The sequence below is a fragment of the Mya arenaria genome, chromosome 10, assembly GCF_026914265.1.
Source record: "Mya arenaria isolate MELC-2E11 chromosome 10, ASM2691426v1".
Taxonomy (NCBI): Eukaryota; Metazoa; Mollusca; class Bivalvia; order Myida; family Myidae; genus Mya; species Mya arenaria.
The window spans coordinates 20,448,235-20,473,642 of NC_069131.1; the positions used below are offsets into that span (position 1 = coordinate 20,448,235).

The 25,408-nt window shown below is 34.1% G+C and overlaps 2 protein-coding genes across 2 annotated transcripts; both read left to right on the forward strand.

The window, feature by feature from the left end:
- The first annotated feature begins 11,374 nt into the window (after positions 1 to 11,374).
- On the forward strand, positions 11,375 to 24,132 carry LOC128206589 (uncharacterized). The gene is made up of 8 exons (XM_052909166.1): positions 11,375 to 11,579; positions 12,395 to 12,526; positions 14,587 to 14,709; positions 15,247 to 15,386; positions 15,620 to 15,757; positions 16,771 to 16,856; positions 22,508 to 22,606; positions 22,988 to 24,132. The coding sequence occupies exons 1-8, from the start codon at positions 11,522 to 11,524 to the stop codon at positions 23,124 to 23,126; spliced, it is 915 nt and encodes a 304-aa protein (XP_052765126.1). The 5' UTR covers positions 11,375 to 11,521; the 3' UTR covers positions 23,127 to 24,132.
- LOC128206590 (short-chain collagen C4-like) lies at positions 17,421 to 20,914 on the forward strand. Its single transcript, XM_052909167.1, has 4 exons — positions 17,421 to 17,639; positions 18,338 to 18,409; positions 19,898 to 20,380; positions 20,731 to 20,914. The coding sequence occupies exons 1-3, from the start codon at positions 17,471 to 17,473 to the stop codon at positions 20,377 to 20,379; spliced, it is 723 nt and encodes a 240-aa protein (XP_052765127.1). The 5' UTR covers positions 17,421 to 17,470; the 3' UTR covers position 20,380; positions 20,731 to 20,914.
- Positions 24,133 to 25,408: the final 1,276 nt, after the last annotated feature.

Below are 25,408 nucleotides of genomic sequence, written 5' to 3' on the forward strand. Positions count from 1 at the left end.
TTTTTATTTATGTTCCTTAAAGATTCTGTGATAAGAAAATAATTTAAATTATAAGCTAGTTGTAATATTGATACAATAATTTTGCACGTCATTTGAATAATGCACTTTTATTACGACGTCATTTGGATGACGTCAAATTTAGTATTCAAAATGCGCAATACATGATCTCACTTGTAAACACGTAACTTACGCAATTTAAGTGATATCAACATGAAATTTTCAGAATATCTTTCTGAAATTACATGGCATTCAAATACCTTAAAACATTGTTATAGCAAAAATATGTCCGAAGGCCCAAAATCGCGCGACGTGGCTCATATATACTATTGTCATAATCATGTTGGGCCTTTTCTGGTGCATGTTAATATACATACTGATTAACGTCAAAACTATACTACCATAAATACTAAGTGTCTTAATCATGTTGAGCCTATTCTGGTGCATGTTAATATACATACTGATTTACTTCAATACTACAATAGAAACCAAGTGTCTTAATCATGTTGGGCCTGATTGTGTGCATGTTAATATACATACTGATTTATGTCAAAACTATACTACCAAAAATACTAAGTATCTTTATCATGTTGAGCCTATTCTGGTGCATGTTAATATACATACTGATTAACGTCAAAACTATACTACCATAAATACTAAGTGTCTTAATCATGTTGAGCCTATTCTGGTGCATGTTAATATACATACTGATTTACTTCAATACTACAATAGAAACCAAGTGTCTTAATCATGTTGGGCCTGATTTTGTGCATGTTAATATACAAACTGATTTATGTCAAAACTATACTACCATATATACCGGTGTTTGAATCATGATGGGTTTGTTTTGGCGCATGTTAAGCACGGTTTACGTCAAAACTATACCTCGACAGATACCAGTGTCTGAATCATGTTCGGCTTATTCTGGTGCATGTAGAGAACACATACTTATTAACGTCAAACCTATACTACCATAGAGACTGGCCTATTCTGGCGAATGTTGAGCATACTTACTGATTTATGTCAAAACTTTACTACGATAGATACCAGTGTCTGGATCATGTAGGGCCAATTCTGTCGTATGTTGAGTACACATCCAGGAACGTCAATACTCCTGTCCGCTTCTCCTTCCTTCGTCAAAATGTCGAGAGCAATATAGGCACCGTTCTTCCCACGCCCGCACTTAGCAGCAGTGAAAATAATCACCCTCGGGCAATTATTCTTCTGATTGGGACAGTTATCGACCAAAAGCCATGTTCAACTATATATTATTTTATTATACAATTGTGTTCACCGATACCCAATTTAATATGTAGCTTTGAAATGGATATTAGAAATAGGAAATTTTCGAATAACATTAAACGTCCAATTCAAATCACCGAGCAGGATAAAAACACGTATGCTAACTATAATGTTATATTGAAATAAAGATTATTATGAAAGAAAAACACATGCATACGTGCTTTCGGAACTCCTTGGTATTTTTCTATCAAAAAGACCTATGTATATGTACGGTTTACAATGTCAGAAATCTTTACATTTACCTACACTGCAAGCAGATCCCGTGGTCATTTCAATTTAGTATTTAAACTTAATGGCTTTACTCTTGGGAATCTTAATTAGTTATTCAATTTACTGGTAATCACTTTAAACATAGATATACAGCAAGCATGTTAAAACAGTACATTTGATAAATACTATTATTGAAAAATTACGAACTACTTCTGTTGATGTACCGGCATACATCCGAGGTTGTTTTCGATCGAAAATGTCCGAAAAGTTCCGAAAGGCATCCTTACACTGGAAAGAACAGATTATGTAGGAGACGGTACCCGCTATATTATTTACCGTACGTCACATACTGTCTCACCTGTACGGCTTTTTAAGTAGGTATGATTGGTAAATTTAACGTGCTGATAAAATAATCTTCATAAGATGAGTTCCGCTTTTTATGTTAACACACTGAATCATGTTTGATAGGGAAATATTCTGTACCTCAGAAATTATTTACCAAATTGGTTTATGAGAAAAAAACGTTTGCAAATACCATCCATTGTTTGTAAAAAAGGCTCATACTGAAATAAAAACACAAAATACAATAATGCTCTTAAAATTGTTTGCAAAATAAAGGTATTTATAAACAGAAAAGTCAAATAAAACAAATGTTAAAATAAAACAAAAATATCTTAATTCTGGTATTACGATCGTCTGCTTCATGGTAAACAACTATTTCTTCACATAATACAATTGTGAATATCAATTCGGCTCGAAATGATATGTTTTTATCGTGTTAACCTGTATTTTTGTTTCTTTTACAAAATGTAACCAATATGATGTTTGTTTGTTATGGAAATGTTTACATTTCTTTTCTGTCATAATACGCTGAATTAACAATTCAATATGGAAACAGATTTATTATTAAAGATTTTAGGTGTGTTATACATTTGTTAAATTTATGGTTAGTTACATTCGAAGATACTACTTCTTATGACCCCAACAAAAAACAAACGGTTTGTTGATAAATTAGATAACTTGAAGCTTTAAAAGTTTTCAATTTATCACAAAATATATTTTGAAGTTTTCAGATATATTTGTTTAATCTTTTTTTTTCCTTTCGCTAAATCACACTTCTGAAAGTAGTATTTTATCACAATTAATTTATGATGATTAATTTGATAACGTAAAACTCTAAAATGTTTGGCTAGTCTTATCCTCATTTTTATTAGAAATTTTTCCCATTTATAAACCTTTTTTTTCTTCTTGTCATTCGTATAATAAATTGTTCACAAAAAGTGGTTACATTATCGCGATAGTGCCTAACATTAATTGCAAAATGATTAAGTGAAACATAGAAACTTCCATTTTTTTGTCACTATATTTGCCTTGTTAAAATAACATACGAGAGAGAAAATCAGTTACTGTATATGTTCAACCTGATCGGTGATTTGAAACTTACTGTTGTTGTAAACGTTATTGATAATAGCAAATGAGTTTCATATATATTATTCTATACAATTGAGTATGGCGGGATAATAAGTAGGAAACGATAACGCTGATTGGGAAATCTCCCGTTTTCAAGACCTTTGGGTGACTGTTGTCAAGAAACTTTTGCCATGGTTACAAATATGATTTTAAGTGGATATTGTTTTTCGCATTGTCGTAATGTTCTTCCATTCAAATGATATTTATATTTGATGTTTTTTGGTGGCTAGATACTTTAAATTACATTTTTGATTTAATATGTTGTATACAAGTGTACTTTTATTGCCATGATAACAATATTAAAATGTTGTATTTAACTTACATTTGTCCTAATAACATAACCAAACTACCAAATGCAGTAACAACATTTAAGATGAGGTAAAACAAATATAAGAAATATAGCTCTACTCCAGCAACTTAAATCATGAGTAGTTTATCATGATATTGTTTGTTCGAAAACATAATGGCATGATACAATAATGCGGTTGTTAACTTTAAGACGACTTCTTTTAACCACAATATATAATAAATGAAGAGTTTACTCATACTAATGAAGAACTTTGCTGTAAACTTCGATGCATTAACTCATAATTTGATGTTTATTTTTTACGTGATCTAATTGATCAACACAATGTTAAATGTTGTTGGGGTTGACAAAAGTAATATCTTAGAATTAAACGAAACAAGCCCACTCTGTAACAACTGTGTCACGGAATATCAAGCTAGGACAATTTGATAAAGAAACAATATGCTCTGCTTGAAAATATTATTTTAATGGCAAGGAAAGCTTTAAATTAACTTTTGATTATGTTAATTTTGCAAGTATTAAACAGAAATAGAAGACTATTTTATTACTTCATTTATAGAAAATATGTGATGTAACATTATACGTCCTCTGCGAGTCTATGAAAGGTTTTGATATACCATACGGAAGTTTCTGTAAGAAAAGATTAATATTATCACGGACATATGGTGTATATATACATTATATAAATTATGTATTCATAAAAGAAATGTATAGATGTAGAATGTAAAATTCAACTATGAGACTCATTCTTGATAGGAAAATAAAATCATTGATTCCTAGCAAGAATTTACAAAAATATTTGCTTCGGTGCTTTTTATACACAGATCTTTTCATTTCTGCATTCACAATAGGTTTGATATTTTTATTAAGATACCAAATTCTCCCTCATACGAGAGTTTCGTAGTCTGTGTTACATATGCCGATACCTCTTAAACATTAACGATGGGTTTGTTAATCTCATTGGGATTTGTAATAAACAATTCTATTTTTTTCAAAACTTATCATTTGTGTATGTTCGAGTCTTCGTGGAATAGCGATACCAACAGTGTCCTATGTGGTACCAATATTGATATTGATTGATATATGCACGTGATATTTTTACCAGACGACTTTCATTCAGTTCGTTTTGAAAAATCAACACCGAAAAAATACATGAAATGTGTCGATTTACTGTCCATGTGTAGTAGCTAAACGGACATGGTATTTACTTGCCGTTCCAAGGCGGTACCTAACAAACCTTGACAACCACAACTAGTATATTTATATAGGGTATATGTATTGTGTGGTTTGTGAAGTTTTGTGCTATCGCTCCATGTTTCTGGTTTGTGATTGTTTGTGTTTGTGTTATATGTCTTTTTGCGTTTACCCTCTGCCATTAAACGGGATCTATGTTTAAACTTTCGACTACTAAGCTTGTTTCTATAGTGGTTCATATAAATAAAATTATGTGTTTCTCAAGTCGTTATACAAACATTCTCGTACCTCTTGGGTGGTATTGAAAAACACCTTAGGTCGATCTTAATCTAAGGATAATGTAAGATTTGCTTAAATGGAAAGATTTCACTTAAGATGCAAGGAAATACTTAAGTCGTATTTAAATTCGGCTTAACCTTAGATTCCTCCTGAAATAGTAAGGAAGCATACAACCTACCTTACAACAAATCTTAACTTAAGAACGAGGTATCGCTGTGAATCCTCATTATCTTTATCCACAAACCCTTCTTTGTTTCTGAAGAAATTTCTGGAAAAGTTGAAATCTACATGTCCTTGCAGGTACATGACGTTTATGTTGACCAGCAGTGCTACATGTACACAAATGTTTCATTAATGTTTGTGTGAATTTCGAAATACCATGTTATTTAATCTTAAAGTATCAACATTATGGAACAATAAATATCTAAGTCAATGTTGCATGTACAAGTGTACACACAAAGCACGTGTACATTTTATATATGAACACGTGCATTCTCAGTATAGCTACAAAAGTTTTCTTACTTCAAGTATACTTATGTTTCTGCAACTCGTGGTTGTTATGCATGGGTCAAAAGCTGACACTTCCCCCATTACTCTTGTTAATAAGATACAATCTTGCTGCGTAAAGTTAGGACTACGTGGTTTAGATTCCGCCATGGTGTTCTAGCTATGCTGCCTATAACGTTCGCGCACTCGACTTCCGTTACTATATTAAGAACTAGGAAACTAACGAATTTTTCCATGAATAGAAAAATAGAGCCAGCCGGCTTGATAACCAATATTAGATCACCCTTATGATACATCTTAAGGATACGTTATTCTTACCAAAGGTAAGATTAAGGAATATCATAAGTTTACTTCAATATTAAGATTTGATCTTAGATTCGCCATTTAAGGATAAGGCCAATTTTAAGTTAAATCTTTTAAATATTTTTATTAAATACCACCCCTGATGAATGAGAATGTATACAAAAGGCGTTTTAGAATAAAATGAAATTCATCTACTTATACATAGCACAAAGGACAGTTTCTATCTGGGTAAGTTAAAGGTTCAGGTCTATGTTATCTTCATGCTTCAATTTCTAGTCTCTGCGATGATTCTCTTATTTTACATAGGCATTTTCTAAATTTAACTAATAATATTAACATTTTTCAAGTAATTTTTTAACATAAATTTGCAAAACATAATATATAACATGTATAAGTGTTTGCTCGCTATGAATTATTAAGCTCTGTCATTCCAATTTTAGATAAATACATCATTTATTCTGGTCTTTAATAAAGATATAAATATGTGTTTATCACCAATTCCTTGGTTAACCCAGCATAATGGAAGCCTATAGATTATAATTAAGTACACACAGATTGTGCCCATGACTTACAGTTTGGTCTTGTTTATAGGTCACTACACATGTGAGTGAAAGTAAACATCTTTTAACATATCCTTTAATTTACAATCAATATCTGATAACATTTATATCACTTCTACTTAACCAAGATGTTCTACCAAGCTCTCCATAGATGAAATTTATTCTGAGTTTGAATTTTAACACCTGAGAGCTCAAAAATAGATGGACTCTTTTTAGAACAAGGGAATAATGTAAGCCCCAAATTTCGGATCCATAATTTAAGATGTAGAGAATTAATTTATCAAACATATCTAGTTCATGTTTGTTTGTTTTTTAACAATCAGGGTACACAAAGTTGTTACAAACGTGCCACCAGTTGTATAAACAACTCTTGAATATGTACTTGACTATTTCTTAAAAGTCGGCCTTATATAAGAATCAAGTATAAGGACTGTCAGACAGCTCGTGTACTCGGTGGAAGCTCACAGTTGGAAACATAGGGTAATGACGGACTCCGACTTTGCCTACTTCAGGGTACTACAGCCAACCATCACTCCATCTGTTGTATATAAAGTGTGCAACAGGACTGATCATAGGAACATGATGCATGCGATTGCTAAAATATGGTGCCGTAAAAATAAATGGACGGACTTGCTCGTCTGTGAACGCTGCCACCTCCAGATATCGGACACAATTGTGCATGTTATTAGCGAATGCGAATTGTCAGCCTTATTGAGGTCTCAACTACTGAGCGACAGTTTGTTTTGTGTCAGTGACTTTGTTTCAGGGTTATTGAACTTGAGCCAAACTATGTTTGCGTTAAGGCTCATGGGTGCTCCGATACAGCCATTACTTGAAGATGACGTGAACATGACATTCTTACTGATATCATTTCAGTACAAATGTGTTCATTGTGTGTAAGTTGAATGTGACACATATGTGGCTCAATAAAGAGTACATATGGTAGACGTATCACCCTAATTGGGCACATGTTGTACATATTTGTAATGATCCATTAGAATTTTGAATACTGACATTTCTATTTGTATATAAAATGCATATCTCCTACAAGGAGGAAATAAAGATATTGAATTGAATTGAATTGAATTGAATTGGTAGTGATTTCACTTAACTGTCATCTATCACGATACAATTCAAGTAACTCTAAATCTTTCTTTAACTCATTTTCAGATTCAGCCATAGATACTATATCATCAGCATACAACCATTGAAACCATTCAGCATATAACCATTGAAACCATTCAGCATATAACCATTGAAACCATTCAGCATATAACCATTGAAACCATTCAGCATATAACCATTGAAACCATTCAGTATACAACCATTGAAACCATTCAGCATATAACCATTGAAACCATTCAGCATACAACCATTGAAACCATTCAGCATATAACCATTGAAACCATTCAGCATATAACCATTGAAACCATTCAGCATATAAAAAATACATAAATTAATTAAAAGAAGAAACTTGTTTTCTTGTATCACACCTAAGCAGCATGTAAAATAGTTATTACTTATTCATAATTAATTTTAATTCTTGTTATAACATTTGCATACATATATTTTATAAAAATTAATTAAACTTCCTTACACGCCTAATTTCAGAACATTTGATATATCTCACCAAAAAATCGAACGCCTTAGTAAAATCCACAAAAAAAACTGCATGCAATCTCTCATTATTCTTAAATAAGTCATTATAATAAAATTATTATATAAATACAATACCCCGTTTTTTGGTACTCCTAAATATTTTTTGTGGTTCTTCATTTAAGGGTTACATCCGGTTCGATCACAAATATTTTAAAGTTTGCCATTTATTAAAAAGAAATCGAAAACATAAATATAAGTATGCTTAAACAACAAATACATTTTTTTTTCATTTCGAACATGCCGGTATTTGATACAATAACACGTCTGGTAAAAGCATTTTATATTGTGAGTTTGTGATAAAGTAATTAAATACGTAGAGCTGAGACAGCAGTTTCCCGTTTTATAGCTTTTTATAGCGCCCTTATCGTCTGGAATTAACACAACAATTCAAATTATATGAAGTATCCCCGTTTGTCTAAGGTTGATTTATCAGAAACTTTTTTAAAAACTAATAGATATCACATATACGCGGTAATGTATTTACAAATATTCATATTTATCATTACTCAAAAAGCTGGCGTCCTATTGATTGTATAAACAAATACAATCAGAAGTACAACGTGCAGCGGGATGAGTTATGTAAGGGCCGAACACATGTTAAACCTAACCAACCTCATGATTGTCCTCGGTGTGTCATAGGTGAGTGCCTTTCTTCTCCCGAGCCGTTTGAAAATTTGGATTGGACACTACGGTTATCTGCTGCGGAACCTCAGCAGTATTCACATAAAATACACCCGGTTGAACAGCTGTGCAGAAGATATCATTAAGTTACACATAAAAACACAACACATACTTTATTTCCTTAAGGCATAATATATAGCTTATTTCAGAAACATGTGATATGATAAAAGGGTACATATATATCCTCTCATATGGTGCATTAGTTCAAAGTAACTATATGTTCACATTCCTTTTTTGTACTTACTGTTTTTATCACAGTAGCATAGACAGCAGATAAATAGCTTCCTAGTCTAAAAGCCCCAAACTCTAAAAGCCCCGAGTAAAAACACCTACATTTTTGTCAACAAGCCCCTACAATATGGTCCCTTTGTATATACCTTTTTCTACTTGTATGTACATTTTGTCAAGATTCGTTTGATTGAATAAAGGATAGAATTAGATAAACTAAAGGGGTACGACGCACAGTCTTTCTCAATAAGCTAATCTTTTGATTTATTTTGGGGGAAATTAGACTAATTCATTATTTTATTTTATTTATTTTTGGGGGGGGGGAGAAAGTTCTAGATCGTTATAGTTATTAAATAACATTTTGTTCACCATGTTTTTTAGATGATAATTGCTCCATTGAGAAGAATAGCTGTTTTCGGGAAATTATTAATTACCAACCAAAAGCAATGATACGCGATGATGGCTAATTTTCGAAAACTTCTAAGAAAAAATAGTACTTTGGATGTTTAAGAGAAATTCTGGGTTTCCAAGTGGAATATAAGTCTACCATGATGTGAATATATTGTGATAAAATGCTACCCCATCCATCACCTTCAACATGGCAGAAAGTACAAGTGAGCCGGCACACGCTGACATTGTAAGACTATTGAGAATAAAAGATCTATGAGTTTTATGAATATACGGGTCCGAACACACCCGTATATTCAACATCCCGTACATTTACCGTACACGTTGGATGTACGGATTTCAGTACATGCCCGTATATTTAACCATTTTCCGCAGTGTTTAGAGTAATGTAGTTTTGAAAAATTGCTACTTGGAACTTTTAACACGTTTACCAGTATATCCGTGTCGTCGGCTCGCTCGGTGAGCAGTGGACACGTTCAACCCGGCGGTCTCCTTCGCAACCTACATGGATGGATTTGTTTTCGTAAATGTGCCCCTGTCGTCTCAAATGATTCTTGTCTCGCATATTCCTGTATCCCAGCAAGCACACAATTAGTAAGCATTAATTTGGGCTTTAAATACACACTAAATCATCCAGTAGAGTGTCCCTCTCATTCTCAAGTCTGGATCTATGCTGGCCATTAGACCAGCATAATAGCAAACTCGCCCAGCTTGTCCTCCACCGTGGCTACGTACTCGTCTATCCGCTTGTTACACTCTTCAATCACTTACCACAAGCTCTTAAGCATCTTTTAAAACTTTCCCATTTTCTGTTCGAGTTTATCAATTTAGTATTGTCCTGTTCGGTAATTTCCCACTTATTCTAAGGCAAGCATTTCTATCAAGTAGGACTAACAGCAGTACTTCATGTGGTAATATTTCATGTACATATACGTCCATTCGACTAAAGTTGATATTCAAAAACAAATAATCTTTGTAAACGATCACTTCGATAGATAATAAATAAGACATTTATACTTGAATACCTGTTTTTAGTGTGTGTATTTCATCATTCACTAAAATTAATAAGAAGACGTGTTAAGAAGAACATTCTGTGAGTTAATGAGCTTAGCAGCAAACTGTTGACGTATGATCAATTACTTTTATTATAGACATACTATACAATGTTATGCTTACAAATAACACACCTTATTCGTTTCAAAAAAGACTTTGTTTGTTTCTACAAAATTGTTAAGTCTCTTGGAACATCACTCTTGTCGATATATGGTTTGTTGTTCCTTTCCATAACTGAGTGTTCAATTTTTAGACCCAGTAAAGATAGATTCGCACAAATATGCAGCAAACTTATGATTATATCAAGGTGAGGAATCACGCTTCAACGGGGTTATCTCATGGGTCACTTTGAAAAGATCGTTTTGAATAATACTTTAATGTTGTATGCATTATCGTCAGAGAGAATTCCAACTATAAAATAGAATATAATAAGCATGATAAATTTGTAAAGCATTTATTTAGCTCAGAAGAAATTAACGTTAACAACAGCATATATATACATTTCACGTTTTCAACAGCATTTCTTGATAATTCGATTTTCACTGCTGGAACTAGAAGACAATTTACAACAATTCGCATGTTGAAAAAAACTTACGTTCTTGTTCAGTATGACTTCTTTCAAATTACTCATTACTAAGAAATGCATACAAAACGGGTAATCGCGGCACAATTGTATTGATTCAAATCAATATGTTGAACTGGGGTTTTATTTGCGAATTGGTCTGGTACTGTTATGGAACGGTGTTTATTCATACCAGTCGGTGTCCATGTAAACATGCACCTGTTAAAATGGAGCATTGTAACGATGGTGTTTGTGGTTCGTCTAGAAACACATGTATATGTTCCATTATGCAATAAAAAAGAATACATATTTATCGGTATAACGTTCATCTAAGAATGAAAGCAAATGTTACCACCGCGCTCATTAAATAAAATTGGATGAAAATCTCGCAATTAATTTAGATTGGCCGCCCGGAAATTGTTATTTTGCCCTTTTTCTTCTTCTTTTCTTTGTGCTTATACCTTTTTTGTCAATTCATCAAATAGGAATTGAATTATGCAAATAAGAACTTGGACTGAGTTGAAAGTATGAATGTAATACGTGAATATCTTGTTAAGTAGCAAAGCTGATTATTTACTGTCACGCTATCACTTGACAGATTATTTACACGCGCTAAACTGTCGTACACATAACATGATCAATGATCTACAAATTTAGGAGTAATTTATATAACTAATATAGTTTCTTCTTAAGACGTGTGTACAGTCTTTGAATGAATTTATTACAGCCATATATCCAAATGCACTCGTAACAAATCTATTTTGAAAGGGAAGGTAAAACATCGGGAGCTATTTGTCGACTATGGACAGGTATCTGCAAACGCTTTTACTTTTTTGTGTGTCCCAAATAGGACTCACAGGTACGTTACTATTAATTAAATTATTTAATATAATAAAAGTTTTACTTATAAAACAGTTTAAATTAATGTCGCGGCTGTAGTTTCGTAATACATGAGGGATTTTAATTATTCTTTACACATGTCTTAGGAACAAAAGGACGACGGTCCTTACGAAGTTACGTTTTACTTCATTACTGCCTTACATCTGAAGTTAACCATCATGTGGTCTGACATATGCTTATAATTTATGTTTATTCTTCTTGAACGAATATATATCAGAAATTACATAACCCATTGAGCTGTGTGGCATTTCGATGGAATTCATTATTGTGAAAGCTCTTGTTTATGTGTTTGCTATTCTATGATGCAGATATGTAAATAATTGCATAATTCATTGAGGTGGATGGCATTTCGGGGACATTCATCGCTGTGAGAGTTCTTGTTTAAGTTATGTTCAACTACTTACATTATGATACTTATGAGATAACCATTTCACAAATGATTATATTTCAAAGCTTATAAACGTCCTACAAAATACAACATTGGAAAGCGATAGAGTGATTCATTTAGTTATATCCACCTTGTTAATCTGGTGAAATAAGACTAGACCTTTGAGCAAAGAAATCAACATGGTGGATATAACTAAAAGCTCAAATTTGAGCCAGACATTCAAAATACCGTAGTACCAACATGGCACACTCGGTGTATTTGAATCAACTAAACCAATGATATATGATAAAACAAGTTTGGCTTGACTTATTTATGCAAAAACTACGTACGGCATTTCGTAACCAGAAATTAATACAGTTCAAACTTCAGCTTTTTTCCAATTGAAGGATCTTCCTTTGTGTCTGAGACCTGCTCCAATGGCACATATCAACTGGACATCGGAGTTGACAATTCTGAGAACGGTGGATCGTCCGTATGTACTTGTCCAGATTGGATAGGTACAACAAGATGTTGCAAATGTAAGTATTCAACAACAACATATATTTGCTTAGTTGAAGTATACATAAGACACAAGGCTACCAATGTAGGAATTCTGCATCAAATGTTACTTCAGTTAAAGCATTAATAATACACGTGGCTGCCAATGTAGACCTGTATTCAAACTGAATAAAGGGCACGATACTGAGAATCTACATATTCTACAGCATATGACAGTCTGGTTCATACTGCAGAGGCGGATCTACCGGGGGGCACTGGCCCTAGCACGGGCCCTATGTGCCGGCGGGCCGGCAAGTAATGTTTTTTGGGGGGCACATCTTTATTGATTTAACTGTACAAATAAGTTGTTTTGTCACAATTTAAATTCTATATAAGCATTTTAGCAAATAAACAACCTGATTATCGAGTAGAATATAGTATACGAAACGAAAAAGTCTCTTGAAAATGACATCGGGCTCCGAACGTTCGATAAAAAAATCGGCGCCGCATTTTACACAGACAGCTAATCAAAAGTAGAAAAATATAGCTGCAGTGATACACGTAAGTCTCTAGTTCTCTAAATCATGCTAGAGCCTTTGTACATTAATACATAATAATTTATTTGAAACCCTTTTTGGAACTTTTGTCAAGTTGTTTTTACTTCAGTTAACTTGAATTTAAAACAATGACATCCGAAGTACCTACAGTATCGTTAAGTGCAATCAATATACTGTAGGTTTATATAGCACTAAGTTTAAACTTACATATGTGTGTCTCAGGTGGACGAGTGGTTAACGACTTAGCCTGTTAATCCGTCGACCCTGGTTAATTCCCCAAAACGGCTAGATATCTTTGTTGTTTTTTGAAAGGTTTATCTCAGTAAATGATATCTTTTTAATTCAATTGATCTGCCAAACATTAATGACAGTGAAGACAAATGTTAATTCCATGTCATTATATGATTAAAATAATGCATTCAAAAATGTTTGATATGTTTATAATTAGTTGTGCCCCCCCCCCCCATTTAGAAAATCCTTGATCCGCCACTGTACTGAGTAAAGGCGATAAGTATCCTATGGGAAATGAATGTCTATTCTATACTCAGTCTGAATAAAGGGCACGTGCATGACAATTAAAATATCATATAACCAATGCTTGTCTAGTCATATTGAATAAAGGCCACGAGACTTCCAGTGTAAGTTATCTACAACAAACGTTTTATAGTTGTTTCCTACTAAATAGGGCACACGTAACTTCCAATGTAAATACTCTACAGAATACGATATTTAGTTAATACCGAACAGCAGATACAAGACTGCCAATGCTAGTAGTTTACAGCAAACGTTAATTTAGTTCATGCCGAATAGGAGGAACGAGACTGCCAATGCTTGTATTTTACAGCACAAGTACGTTTAGTTTATACTAAATAGAGGCGCTATATTGACAGTGCTAGTAACCTACAGCCACTGTTTGTTGAGTTTATGCTGATTTGAGGCCACGAGGGTGCAAAAAAGCTAGTATATGGCAAACGTTTCGCAAACAGGGTTTATTTTTGAATTTTCGACTACGGGGCTTGTCACTGTTTGTTTTTTAATATATTGTGTGTTAGTGTGCATTCTATTGCAAATATTAATTCTAAATACCAAATTATTAAGATATTAGTGACGAAAGCTAAAGGCCAAGTCAAATGATATATATAGAACCAAATCTACGTTATATGTAAACGGGTCAGTTTTAAGTGGCCATGAGATCGCACCCATTGAAAGATTTGAACGTAAGTAATATGGTGTGTGTTTGCATTGTGGCGTTGTATGTTTCTCGCTAAATGTTTATACCGCATAGAATCGTGTGCCTTTGAACAGAATAATGGTTACACTGTCAGGCGTCTAGGTTTGTCACTGTAGTATCCAGTGTATAAGTAAAACTGCTAGGCTACCTCTCCCGAAGACAAAATCACTTTGTTATTTAGTTGATATTCACTTCCTTAAGAAATGTCTTTCTTACATAGTCGCTCAGAATGAATATATAGTTTTTTCAAAGTCAATAATTATATAAATTATGTATATTTTTGCATAGATAATATGTGTTCATATATTCGTAGTTTTAGAGAAGTTACGACCACTATTGCCTACCTGTGATCCACGATGTGAAAACGAAGGAGTCTGCATCGCCAACGACACGTGTGACTGTGTGAATGGATTTATCGGTTCTAGATGTCAGATAGGTAAATACCTTTGTGCTTGTACTTGTCGTATGTACCTATTGATATTTAATTACCCGAGTCCAGCCGTCTGAGGCTAAGCTTTTAAGGCATCGCTTCGATTAAACATGATCACGTGGCTATTGATACTTGTGAGCGAGAAAAACATGTTTTGACTTGTAGAAGAGCCTAAAGCAAGGAACGAAACAGCCGATGCGCGAAATATAGGCCATTAGAGTTCACAATTTAGAAAAAGGATATTTAAATTTTCGCAGTTAACACAAATTTTATCCATCTCGTATTGCCACTGTATCAAAAACAGGCTTTGACTTGTAGGGGAGCTTAAAGCAAGAAACGAAACAGCTGATGCGCGAAATATAAACGTTGAATTGACAATTTAGAAAAAGTATATTTAAAATTTCGCAGTTAACATAATTGTTATCCATAACGTATGGCCACTGGAACAAAAAACATTTCTTATCCTCTTTCTAGAAATGTTAGGCAGCTTAGGGCAATCTGAGTATTTCATAGTGTAACCCTGAGCACTCCCGCGTATTACAGGAAGTGACCTGCCCGAAGGTTTACGTCCCCAACTACACTTAACCCTACCAGAGAACGAGTTGTACGAGGACCTATCTTGGTACGATGCTCCACCATACTCCTGGTCAAATAAAGCATGTTTTATAAAAATTGTGGCACAGGTACGTCCATATTCCCTATGCAACATGATTGTATGGTGACGAAAGCTCTTTTTGAGTATACGGGTCATCCAATAGATTTGCTACAACTACAAAAAAATAACGTTTTGATTGACTGAACATGAATATCAACAATGGCTTAATTTCCGAATAATTTATTTTTGAAAATGATGAGTAATAAACGGTCATATATTCACACATTGAATGAATATCGATAATGGTGACTGTACTTTAAGAACGCGCCCGCGGAGACCTTATTTTCTGCTGAGAGCAGTCGCATGGATGTTGTACCCGGCTCATTTGGAAATTTTACTTCGGGAGTTATCAATGAAAATGGAAGTGTTCTCGGTTCTTCACGGTTTGCTTGCATGCAGGTACGGGAATATATTTAGTATGGTTATTGTTACAATTATACGAATGAAACTGGAGATAACATTTAGTTTTTTTAGAAACGTTGTCATCATCTTACACCCACGTTGTGTATTCTTATTTTTTTAAAGTTACTACACTTGCTTTAAATGTTTGCCACTTAAATGAAATATGCGAGAGTGTGCTTCAATTAAAAAAAGAAAGGGTGCCGTATATCCATTTTTGTAATTCTTATTGTTACAAAGGCACTGAAGTTTATAAATATTTTTTTAGATATTTGCTACTTCAATGATATAAGAGTATTCTTAAATTGAAGAAAATGAATGGATGCCGTATACCCAAAATTTTGGATTCTTCTTCTATCAAAGTCACTGAAGTTCAGAACCATTTGATATGGGTTTTTTTAATATTTGCTATTTGTATGATATATGTGACAGTGTGCTTGAATCGATTGAAGGAATGAGTGCCGTATAAGCCAGCATGTTCTGTGGTGATACATCGTAATGGAAATTTACTAGTTGATTTTTATGTTCGTTTTAATGTAATTGGTCGTTATTTTCCTAAACATGCGTGCGAATTGAAATGTTGGTTGCAATCTGTTTAATTCCAACATCATAAATAATACAATGAAACATATGGGGACACGCCCAACATTCCAAAACTCAATAATTAACCTTGATTAGGGGCAAGAGGCACGGGCCCAAAAGACAATGAACTAAATACACAAATATATTATCATCACATACACAATTACAAACACCCAAAACAAACATACACCACATTCACTATTACAAACTCCACATACAAACCATATCATCATCAACATAGCTTTACCGTTAAATGATGGATTACCGCCTTTTTAAGGCACGGTCAGTGCAATAAGAGTTCACTGGAACTCGAGTCTATTGGGCGATTTAACTAAATTAAACTTAATAACTAAAGTTCAATTAAATTTAAACAATTGAAACTTTTGACGAAACTTTTCTTTTTGTTTCGAACATGATCATTGCTTTTCCAGGTGAGGTGTCCAAGCGCTTCCCTCGAAGGAATTCCCTTTGACGTCAGAGTTACAGTTACTGCGTCTATGTCGATCTGTAAGCTTTCGTAAGTATATGTATAATTTAATGAATGCGGAGGAAATGCCTTAATTGTTGAGGTGTATCACAATATATAGATAAGTAAAATAAAGCTATATAGCTGATTTAAATGTCATATTAAAGTACTTCAGCACTGAGAAAGAGCAGTGGCTGTTATTATGGCACAACAAAACACAGGTACAGTCATCAATTCTCATTAACCGATTTGTATATGATTGGTAATAAATATTTTTAATATAGCTCTAAAACAAACATGTTTACATTTAAAATGTACTAATACATAAAGTTAAATTTTAAACACAATAAATTGAAGCAATAGCTAAAATGTATATCAAGTATTTTTTTTTTTTTTTTTTTTTTTTTTTTGTTGACTAGAGAGGGGGGGGGGAGCGGGGAATTTAAACAGCGGTTGATGTCTGACAGCGGTTTGAGTAGCCCAGTATACTATGCGTACTGAGCTCGTACATCTTCGAAACCAGGCATCTGAACATTTTTAATGACACCAAACCATAAGGTTATCAGTTAATACTACATAAAGACAATCTTATCAGGACTACAAACTCATAACTTGGTCAGTCTATTGCGTATATTTCACTTATTCTCGAGTGGACTGTCATAACAATGCGATTTAAAGTCGTTTGCGTTGCGATTTGCATTTTCGTCGTGGACGGTTATAAAGCTGAGACCGAGGGGAAACGATATCTTATGGAATCAACAGAAGAAATGACTGCAGAAATCCTTTCGTTGAAATCATCCGTGGCAGATTTGACATCGAAAGTACAAGCACTTTGTAAGAACATTAAGTTTTGATGTTATGTATATTTAAAGAACTTATTAATACAAAAACTTGGATAAAAGGTTGAGTGAAATATTTAAGGAATGAATTGCGGGCTTGATGTCATTATCGGGGTATGAACGCAATTGGGCTGGTCTAAGTGTGTGGAGTCCGAAGGACTCCACGCGTACTTTGACCAGCCCAATTGCGTTCATATCCCCGTTAATGACATCAACCCCGCAATTCATTACTTATATTTACACCAATATTTTATTGTTTTATTCAATAATTGTTAAAAAAATACTTCATTTCATTTAAGAAAACCTTTCAGTAACTCTATCCTACCCATCCTGTAAATAGAACGACCCGACTGTAACCGGAAGCATTTTTTCATATGACGTCACAATAACACAGGAAAATATCAGCCACTTGAAATCACTTTTAAACGTGAAATTCAAACACTTATGGCAAATATTCATTTAAAATTTAAAAAATAATACTTTTTAAAATGTTGATTTATATTTTACGGGTCCTGCTGACACAATACAAACACTAACAATCAGAAGGGTTTGCGTTCATCGATTGATAAACGCAATTGCAGAAAGGCAGTTCATTTAAGGAATTGAAGTTGAGGTGTAAATATGTAATTTTGTATTTTAATCTTATCAGTTCAGAGTGTCGTTATAACTACAAACGTGTTAACATGTTTACAGCAAACCAGGGCTCCGCTTACACACGATGGGGACGCAATGTCTGTCCAGGTACAAGCGATCTGGTGTACAAAGGTACATTATATAATAACAAATATATATAGCGTAATTGCAGCTCACCAAATTCAGCAATTTTACGTCTCGATAATGTGTAGAATGACCGTTCGACGGTCAAAAGATATATGTAGCTCATATTACCTCGTTGTAATTAGTATAAGACAATCAATAAATATTGACTTGATTCGACTGTACTTGACAAATATATATGACAGTTAGCTGTGTGAAGTTGGCTAAACATACGACATTGGACATTGGACATTTAAGATCGAATGTTGTGCTGGCACGACATTGGACATTGGACATTTAAAATTGAAAGTCGTGCTGGCACGACATTGGAAATTGGACATTCAAAAATGAATGTCGTGCCAGCACGACATTGGACATTGGACATTGGGATTTCAAAAATAAATGTCGTGCTGGCACGACATTGGACATTCAAAATCGAATGTTGTGCTGGCACGACATTGGACATTCAGAATCGAATGTTGTGCTGGCACGACATTGGACATTGGACATTCAAAATCAAATGTTGTGCTGGCACGACATTGGACATTGGACATTCAAAAGTGAAAGTCGTGCTAGCACGACATTGGACAATGTCCAATGTCGTGCCAGCACAACATTCGATTTTGAATGTCGAATGTCCAATGTCGTGCTAGCACGACTTTCACTTTTAAATGTCCAATGTCCAATGTCGTGCCAGCACAACATTCGATTTTGAATGTCCAATGTCCAATGTCGTGCCAGCACGACATTCATTTTTGAAATCCCAATGACCAATGTCCAATGTCGTGCTGGCACGACATTCATTTTTGAATGTCCAATGTCTAATGTCGTGCCAACACGACTTTCAATTTTGAATGTCCAATGTCCAATGTCGTGCCAGCACAACATTCGATCTTGAATGTCCAATGTCCAATGTCGTATGTTTAGCCAACTTCACACAGCTATGACAGTTATAGTTGTTGTTTCATGATTACGAAATAATTGACGAATATATGAGTTTAATTGGTGAGATATGGTTAGGAGCATCATAACTGATGTTGTTATTTAACATGTGGATCCACCTTTTTGTATATTTAACATTTTTTTAAATCGTTTGAAAGGAGTATCGATCATAATAGATTATTATTTTTATGTATGTTTTTGCTTATTTTAATAAGGATATATGTTCAACAGTTCTATGCAATTACATATTATGAAATTACATTGTTTTTAGTTCCGTTGTGAAGCAATAAGAGCACCGTGACAACATATTGATAATGAGGTAGCTAATTAAAATACGAACTGAAATCATTTAATTCCATTTTAAACTTAACGTGACATCTCAGTGCATGACCCAGAAACTAGCTTTCAACTGAGTAGGACTCAACGGGCTTTTAACCAGTTTTGCACTATGGAATTTCCCCAGATTCTGTTTGGGCTGCGTTTTTCATTTTGTAAATTAATTATCCCTTACTCATCCTTACATTATGCCAACATTGTCCGCTTTGTTTAATGTAGGATACACTGCTGGCAAGCATTACACTGAGGAAGGAAGTGGCAGTGACGAACAATGCTTGCCAAGTGATCCAACTTGGAGTAGGTACGTCGATGGCAATTACAATGACTACAGGGCTCGAATATATGGGGCGGAAATTGATCTTCCGCACGCTACGGACTATTTCCCCTACGACGTGCATCAACAAGACGTTCCATGTGCTGTATGCCACATACAACGACCAGTTAACATCATGATCCCAGGACGGACAAACTGTTATCCCGGATGGACACTGGAATATACAGGATATCTCATGGCCGGTGCATATCACAGTCAGGGATCGTATGGCCATATCTGTATGGACGGACATCCTGAATTCATACCGCATGGCGGGACAAATGATAACCAAAACATCCTCTTCTTGACGGAGGCACAATGTGGATCACTTCCGTGCCCGCCATACGTACAAGGCCGCGAGTTGGCGTGTGTCGTCTGCTCAAAATAAAGTAATCTAAGTATCATAAGTATTTATATACCTTATACCAATACTGTTTAGCTCAATTGTGAAGTTTCACGAAGGCTGATAAGATACACACATGTGATTTTGTAATAACTATGTTTAAACAAACCAGTAGTTGTGTCTTTTTAAAAAGTCTAAGATAACATGCCGTTGGTAAGGATGGAATCCAGGGTCTCTTTGTGAAAGATGGACACTATTACCTCTGGACATATTGAAACTCTCAATTCAAAGGTTTTAATGTCATGATTGGTAGCTGTCATACTATTATTATTATTATTAACTGAAGTAATCATAAGCTGTACTGAGTTTAATGTTATGTGCATCTTTATATTTCAGTTCTTCAACTTCAAGTACAGGACGGCGGCGGTTTAATACTAGAATGTTCCATGCAAAAGAATAATACAAAATCTTATAAAGTAGTTCTGTTTCCAATACTGCAAAGTCAACTGCGCGCGCAACTTAGTCAAATTTCGAAATATTTGAAATCGTAATAAAAATGTATACATTATTTAAATTAAAAAGCATGGATATATTGGATTGTAAAGTGATGTTTAATGTATAATAAGGACATTTATTCACATTTATTCACAAGTGTATCGGATGATGCCTTATCGGAGTGACTGAAGTTGATATATTTACTTGTTTACCCGCTATCATATTGTGTTACTCTGATATCATAACATTTGTCTAGCTGTAGACTCTACAAAGTCATAAAATATGAAACAAGAGAAAATTAATGTATGGCATCAATTTCACAGGAAAACTGTGCATGTATATCAAAAGAGGTATTTCATAAGTATTAAAAGTACATTTATAAATTACTGACTTGAGGAAATATACCGACTATGTTATTATCGTTTTTGTGTATGTTACCTACGTTATCTGCGATGCTTTATATAATATATATGTATTCTGCGTTTTATATCAATGACCAGTTATTGATTATTATGCATTCGTTAAAATCGGCTGCTTTTTCGTTCAAAGCGTAGAGAAATTTATAGTCATGTATAACATTGTGTTTTATTTTTGTTCCAACTTCCAATATGTAACATAAACAACTATTTCTAAAACAAATACTAGCGTTAATTTATCGAGTCAATTAAAAGTAGTTTAATGTAATCACCTGGCCCATTTTTCTCGAAATTTCTTCAGTCTCTTATAACAGGATTAAGCTAAACCCACTATTTTTGTCTTTCAATATTTTGCGTTTTATATACTCCTTTAAAAGTTTTTATACTTAAGATAGGAATTATCGTTACGATTATCACAATAAATCATTTTTCATTTATAAAAAATCACTATAAGTATGTATTTTGGCTAATTGAAATAAGCATCTTAAGCCTGTTAAGCTTAAGAAGTTTCGAGAAATTGGGGCCAAAATAGTAACGTGTCAAATAATGAGCAAAATCTAAACGGAATAAAAATAGATTTGCCGCCTTCCGGCCGGCGAAGTATAAAACCAGCATCATTGTGTATCGACATAAAACAAATAATGTTGCATTTCAGAGTATTTTTATTAACGCCTTTTACTAAACGTCGCTATTAAGATTTCAAAATCGCAACAATGTACCTTTTTCTTCGCGTAAATGAAAAGTGAATATTGCAGTTATTAATCAAGTAAAAGATTCAACTCACGATAAAATCAACTGTTGTTTTAGTATATAAACACATTCACAAACCTTGTGTGTTTTTAATGAGATTATGTTGATATCGTTTTAGCTAAGTTTTGTCCATGTTACTAAGTTAATGATTAAGGAAAACATAACCAACAGGAGGGCCTTCCGCACCCCCCCCCCCCGTTCAGTTTTAAGGACGTGTTTTAAAATGTTCTACACGTTGTTGGACCCAGCATGCGTTTTTTCGCTTTCATTTTATCTTGTGATCATCTGACGCTTGTATATTTTTGTTTCAAAACCTTTTACTTATAGAGGCATTGATCGGTTCTGAGTAAGATCTACTGCAGTAATAAAAAAAAACATTTTCCTGAATTTGCAAGTAAAATGATATTAATGTAACATTGAAACTCCTCACTCACTCACCCACCGACTCAATCACTCACCGACTCACCCACCGACTCGTATATTTACAATAAGAAGCGCCTCAAAACTTTCAGAACGTCGGCTCTGAGTGGGGACGCTTACAGTGTTGAGCGTTTGGTTGATGGTGATGTCGCTCACATTGATCTACAGAATGGCGACAACTATGGCTCCAAGTACGATTGATATTTCATATATAACTGCGTTTGACTAAAGTGTTATGGCATACATAGATTCAAGAGTATAGAATTTACTGCCGACGAAGTCCTGACAGTGAACTTATAATAATATTTGTTTAAAGCGTTGTTTGAACAATGTGATGAATTCAGCAGCTTTGGTCATTTATGCATTTCCTATTCGGAAAAATGTCTAACAACATATTCGATAAGTATTTTGTTAAGAATGTTGTTAATGCGAATGTCTTAAATTCAATTTGTGTATATAGAAGCTATTTATATTTATCAAAAGTCGAATGACATAGCATACTGAATAATCATCAAGAATTCAAATGGTCGATAGTTAAGACGTTTACACTCAATTATCGTTTGTTGTTGTAGATTTGGAGTGTACATGTCGTCCGGTACCCGCAAGAAGGCGCTTTACCTGGCCCGAGAGGCGTGCTGCAGTGGGAACGAGTTTGTGATTACAGACATAGCACCAGACATGGGTGTGGCTCTCCACTATACGTGCGCATAATAAGACATCACGGACATAGTCTTACAAGTTCAACTCTACCTACTCAGTGTTGCATGCGTTATCTTTCTTCCATGTGTTTGTCAATTTAATTTTTGTCATTGGTCATTGGTTTAAACAGAGTCGTTGTCAGGGGCGCATCCAGCAATTAACGGTAGAGGGGGCGTAACTTAGGGGAGCAACCTTTTGGCATACGCCCCTACCTCGGAACCGAAAGTATACGGCATAAACTGTTTGCAGGGGGGTATGAGGTGACTCCCTTAAAATAAACAATTTGTAGTCGGAATTGGAACATTTTTAGCGTATTTTATCACTTTTTTTCTCTCATATTGAAATAAGAAAGTAAACTTAGACGATTCAAGAGGGGGCGCGCGCCGGGTATGCCCTTCTCTTAATCCGCTCTCGGTAGTATTTTGTTTATCACCGGATATCCTACACGTTATTTGGCTGTAGTGTTATAATATTGGAACAGACTCCAGCTTATCTGAAGAAATATCCTTCATGCAACGCAATTTGAATTTGTATCTATAAACGATACTTCAATGAACGCAATCTCAGTTTGTGGATCCACATGCTGTCTTACATTTCTTAATAAGCATATTATTCATGGTCCATACCAATTACATTAAAGTGACACTCCCATTCAAAATCAATACATACACTTGCATAACAAACATAACTATTTGAGTGATAAACCTTTTACTACTTACTAAATAATGCATTAATGGAATATATTAATTACTGACAATAAGATTGTAACCGTGTATTTAATAGCAAAAAGCGCAAAAACAATAAATGATTGGTGAATGCTAAAAGATATACTGTGGTCAACTATATTCTCATAAGGTAGCAATACCATGTTCTTTGCACATTTCTTTCAAATTAAACTTGGTATCCTTCATAAGAACCATTGTTTTTGACATATATTAAACTTTTTTGGAATATCAAAACAGTACTATATTATTAACTTTAGTATATCTTATTTGGGAGTAAGAGTGCATCTTTAAGGGTCAGGATTATTTCAACATGTATATTGGATGATTGACTTTTACCGTCTGTAAATAAGGTTGTTGTTTTTTTTTAATCTATTTTTTCCATTAATATGTAACTTGTTTAACAATAAAGCGCCAGAAACATGCTTGGTTGTTTTGCTTCTTTTTTCTCGTATTTATTTACTTGGATATTAATTATATAAGTTTTTCATATTAAGTTCATCCTCCGTTCTTTCATTTGTTCTTACGTTCGTTAGGTCGTTTATGCTTTCTTTCAATAATTCACTTACTCGATCACTCACTCACTCACTCACTCACTCACTCACTCACTCACTCACTCACTCACTCACTCACTCACTCACTCACTCACTCACTCACTCACTCACTCACTCACTCACTCACTCACTCACTCACTCACTCACTCACTCACTCACTCACTCACTCACTCACTCACTCACTCACTCACTCACTCACTCATTTATTTCAACTTTTTTTCTTAAAATCGTTTTAATGCACGAAAGTGAAGAGTGTATTTAAAATAAACCATCTGTGATCTGTTCATGAAGAGTGCACTAAATCAGGGTCTATTGTATTCTTATCGCCATTTCTAAATCCGGCGTTTCAATGTAAACGCAAATAAAATATTTTCAATAAAAGTACCCATTGATAACCATATATCAACCTTAAGATGAGAAAATCTTCACTTGATAAAACGCGACGGCTGTCACGGTGCCTTAATATTTACATCATAATGTATAAAACTTCCTGACCATAATAATACTTAAAGTGACATTTATATTCAAAATCAATACATACACATGTAAAACAAGTATAAATTTTGAGTGGTACACCGTCAAAAACTTACTAAATAATGCATTTATGGAAAATATTAATTACTAATAACAATGTTATAGCTGAAAACGCAAAATGATTGGTGAATGCTAAAAGATTTACTGCGATCTACTATAGTCTCATAAGGTAGCAATACCGCGTTTTCTGCACATTCCTTTCAAATCAAACTCGGCATCCTCCATAAGATCTATTGTTTTCGAAATTTGTTCATCCTTTTTGGTATATTAAAACCATTGTATTAAATGTGTTAAATCTTATTTTTGAGTAATAGTGCATCTTTAAAAACGATATGTTAGGAAAGGATACCTTTGGACTACTTGATGATTGATGTGAAAATGCAATCGAACCCCGTTCCCTCGAGCTACCAGGGACCGACGAAAATACCTTGAGCCTCGGACAATTCGAGGCAAGCGGATGTTTACCTTCAGTATAAAGAAATCG

Coding starts and splice junctions, on each gene's coding strand:
- LOC128206589 (XM_052909166.1), top strand. CDS start 11,522: ATGGACAGGTATCTGCAAACGCTTTTACTTTTTTGTGTGTCCCAAATA. Junction 12,527..14,586: donor TACAACAAGATGTTGCAAAT/GTAAGTATTCAA, acceptor ATATATTCGTAG/TTTTAGAGAAGTTACGACCA. Junction 15,387..15,619: donor TTATAAAAATTGTGGCACAG/GTACGTCCATAT, acceptor CTGTACTTTAAG/AACGCGCCCGCGGAGACCTT.
- LOC128206590 (XM_052909167.1), top strand. CDS start 17,471: ATGCGATTTAAAGTCGTTTGCGTTGCGATTTGCATTTTCGTCGTGGAC. Junction 17,640..18,337: donor ATCGAAAGTACAAGCACTTT/GTAAGAACATTA, acceptor ACATGTTTACAG/CAAACCAGGGCTCCGCTTAC. Junction 18,410..19,897: donor AAGCGATCTGGTGTACAAAG/GTACATTATATA, acceptor TGTTTAATGTAG/GATACACTGCTGGCAAGCAT.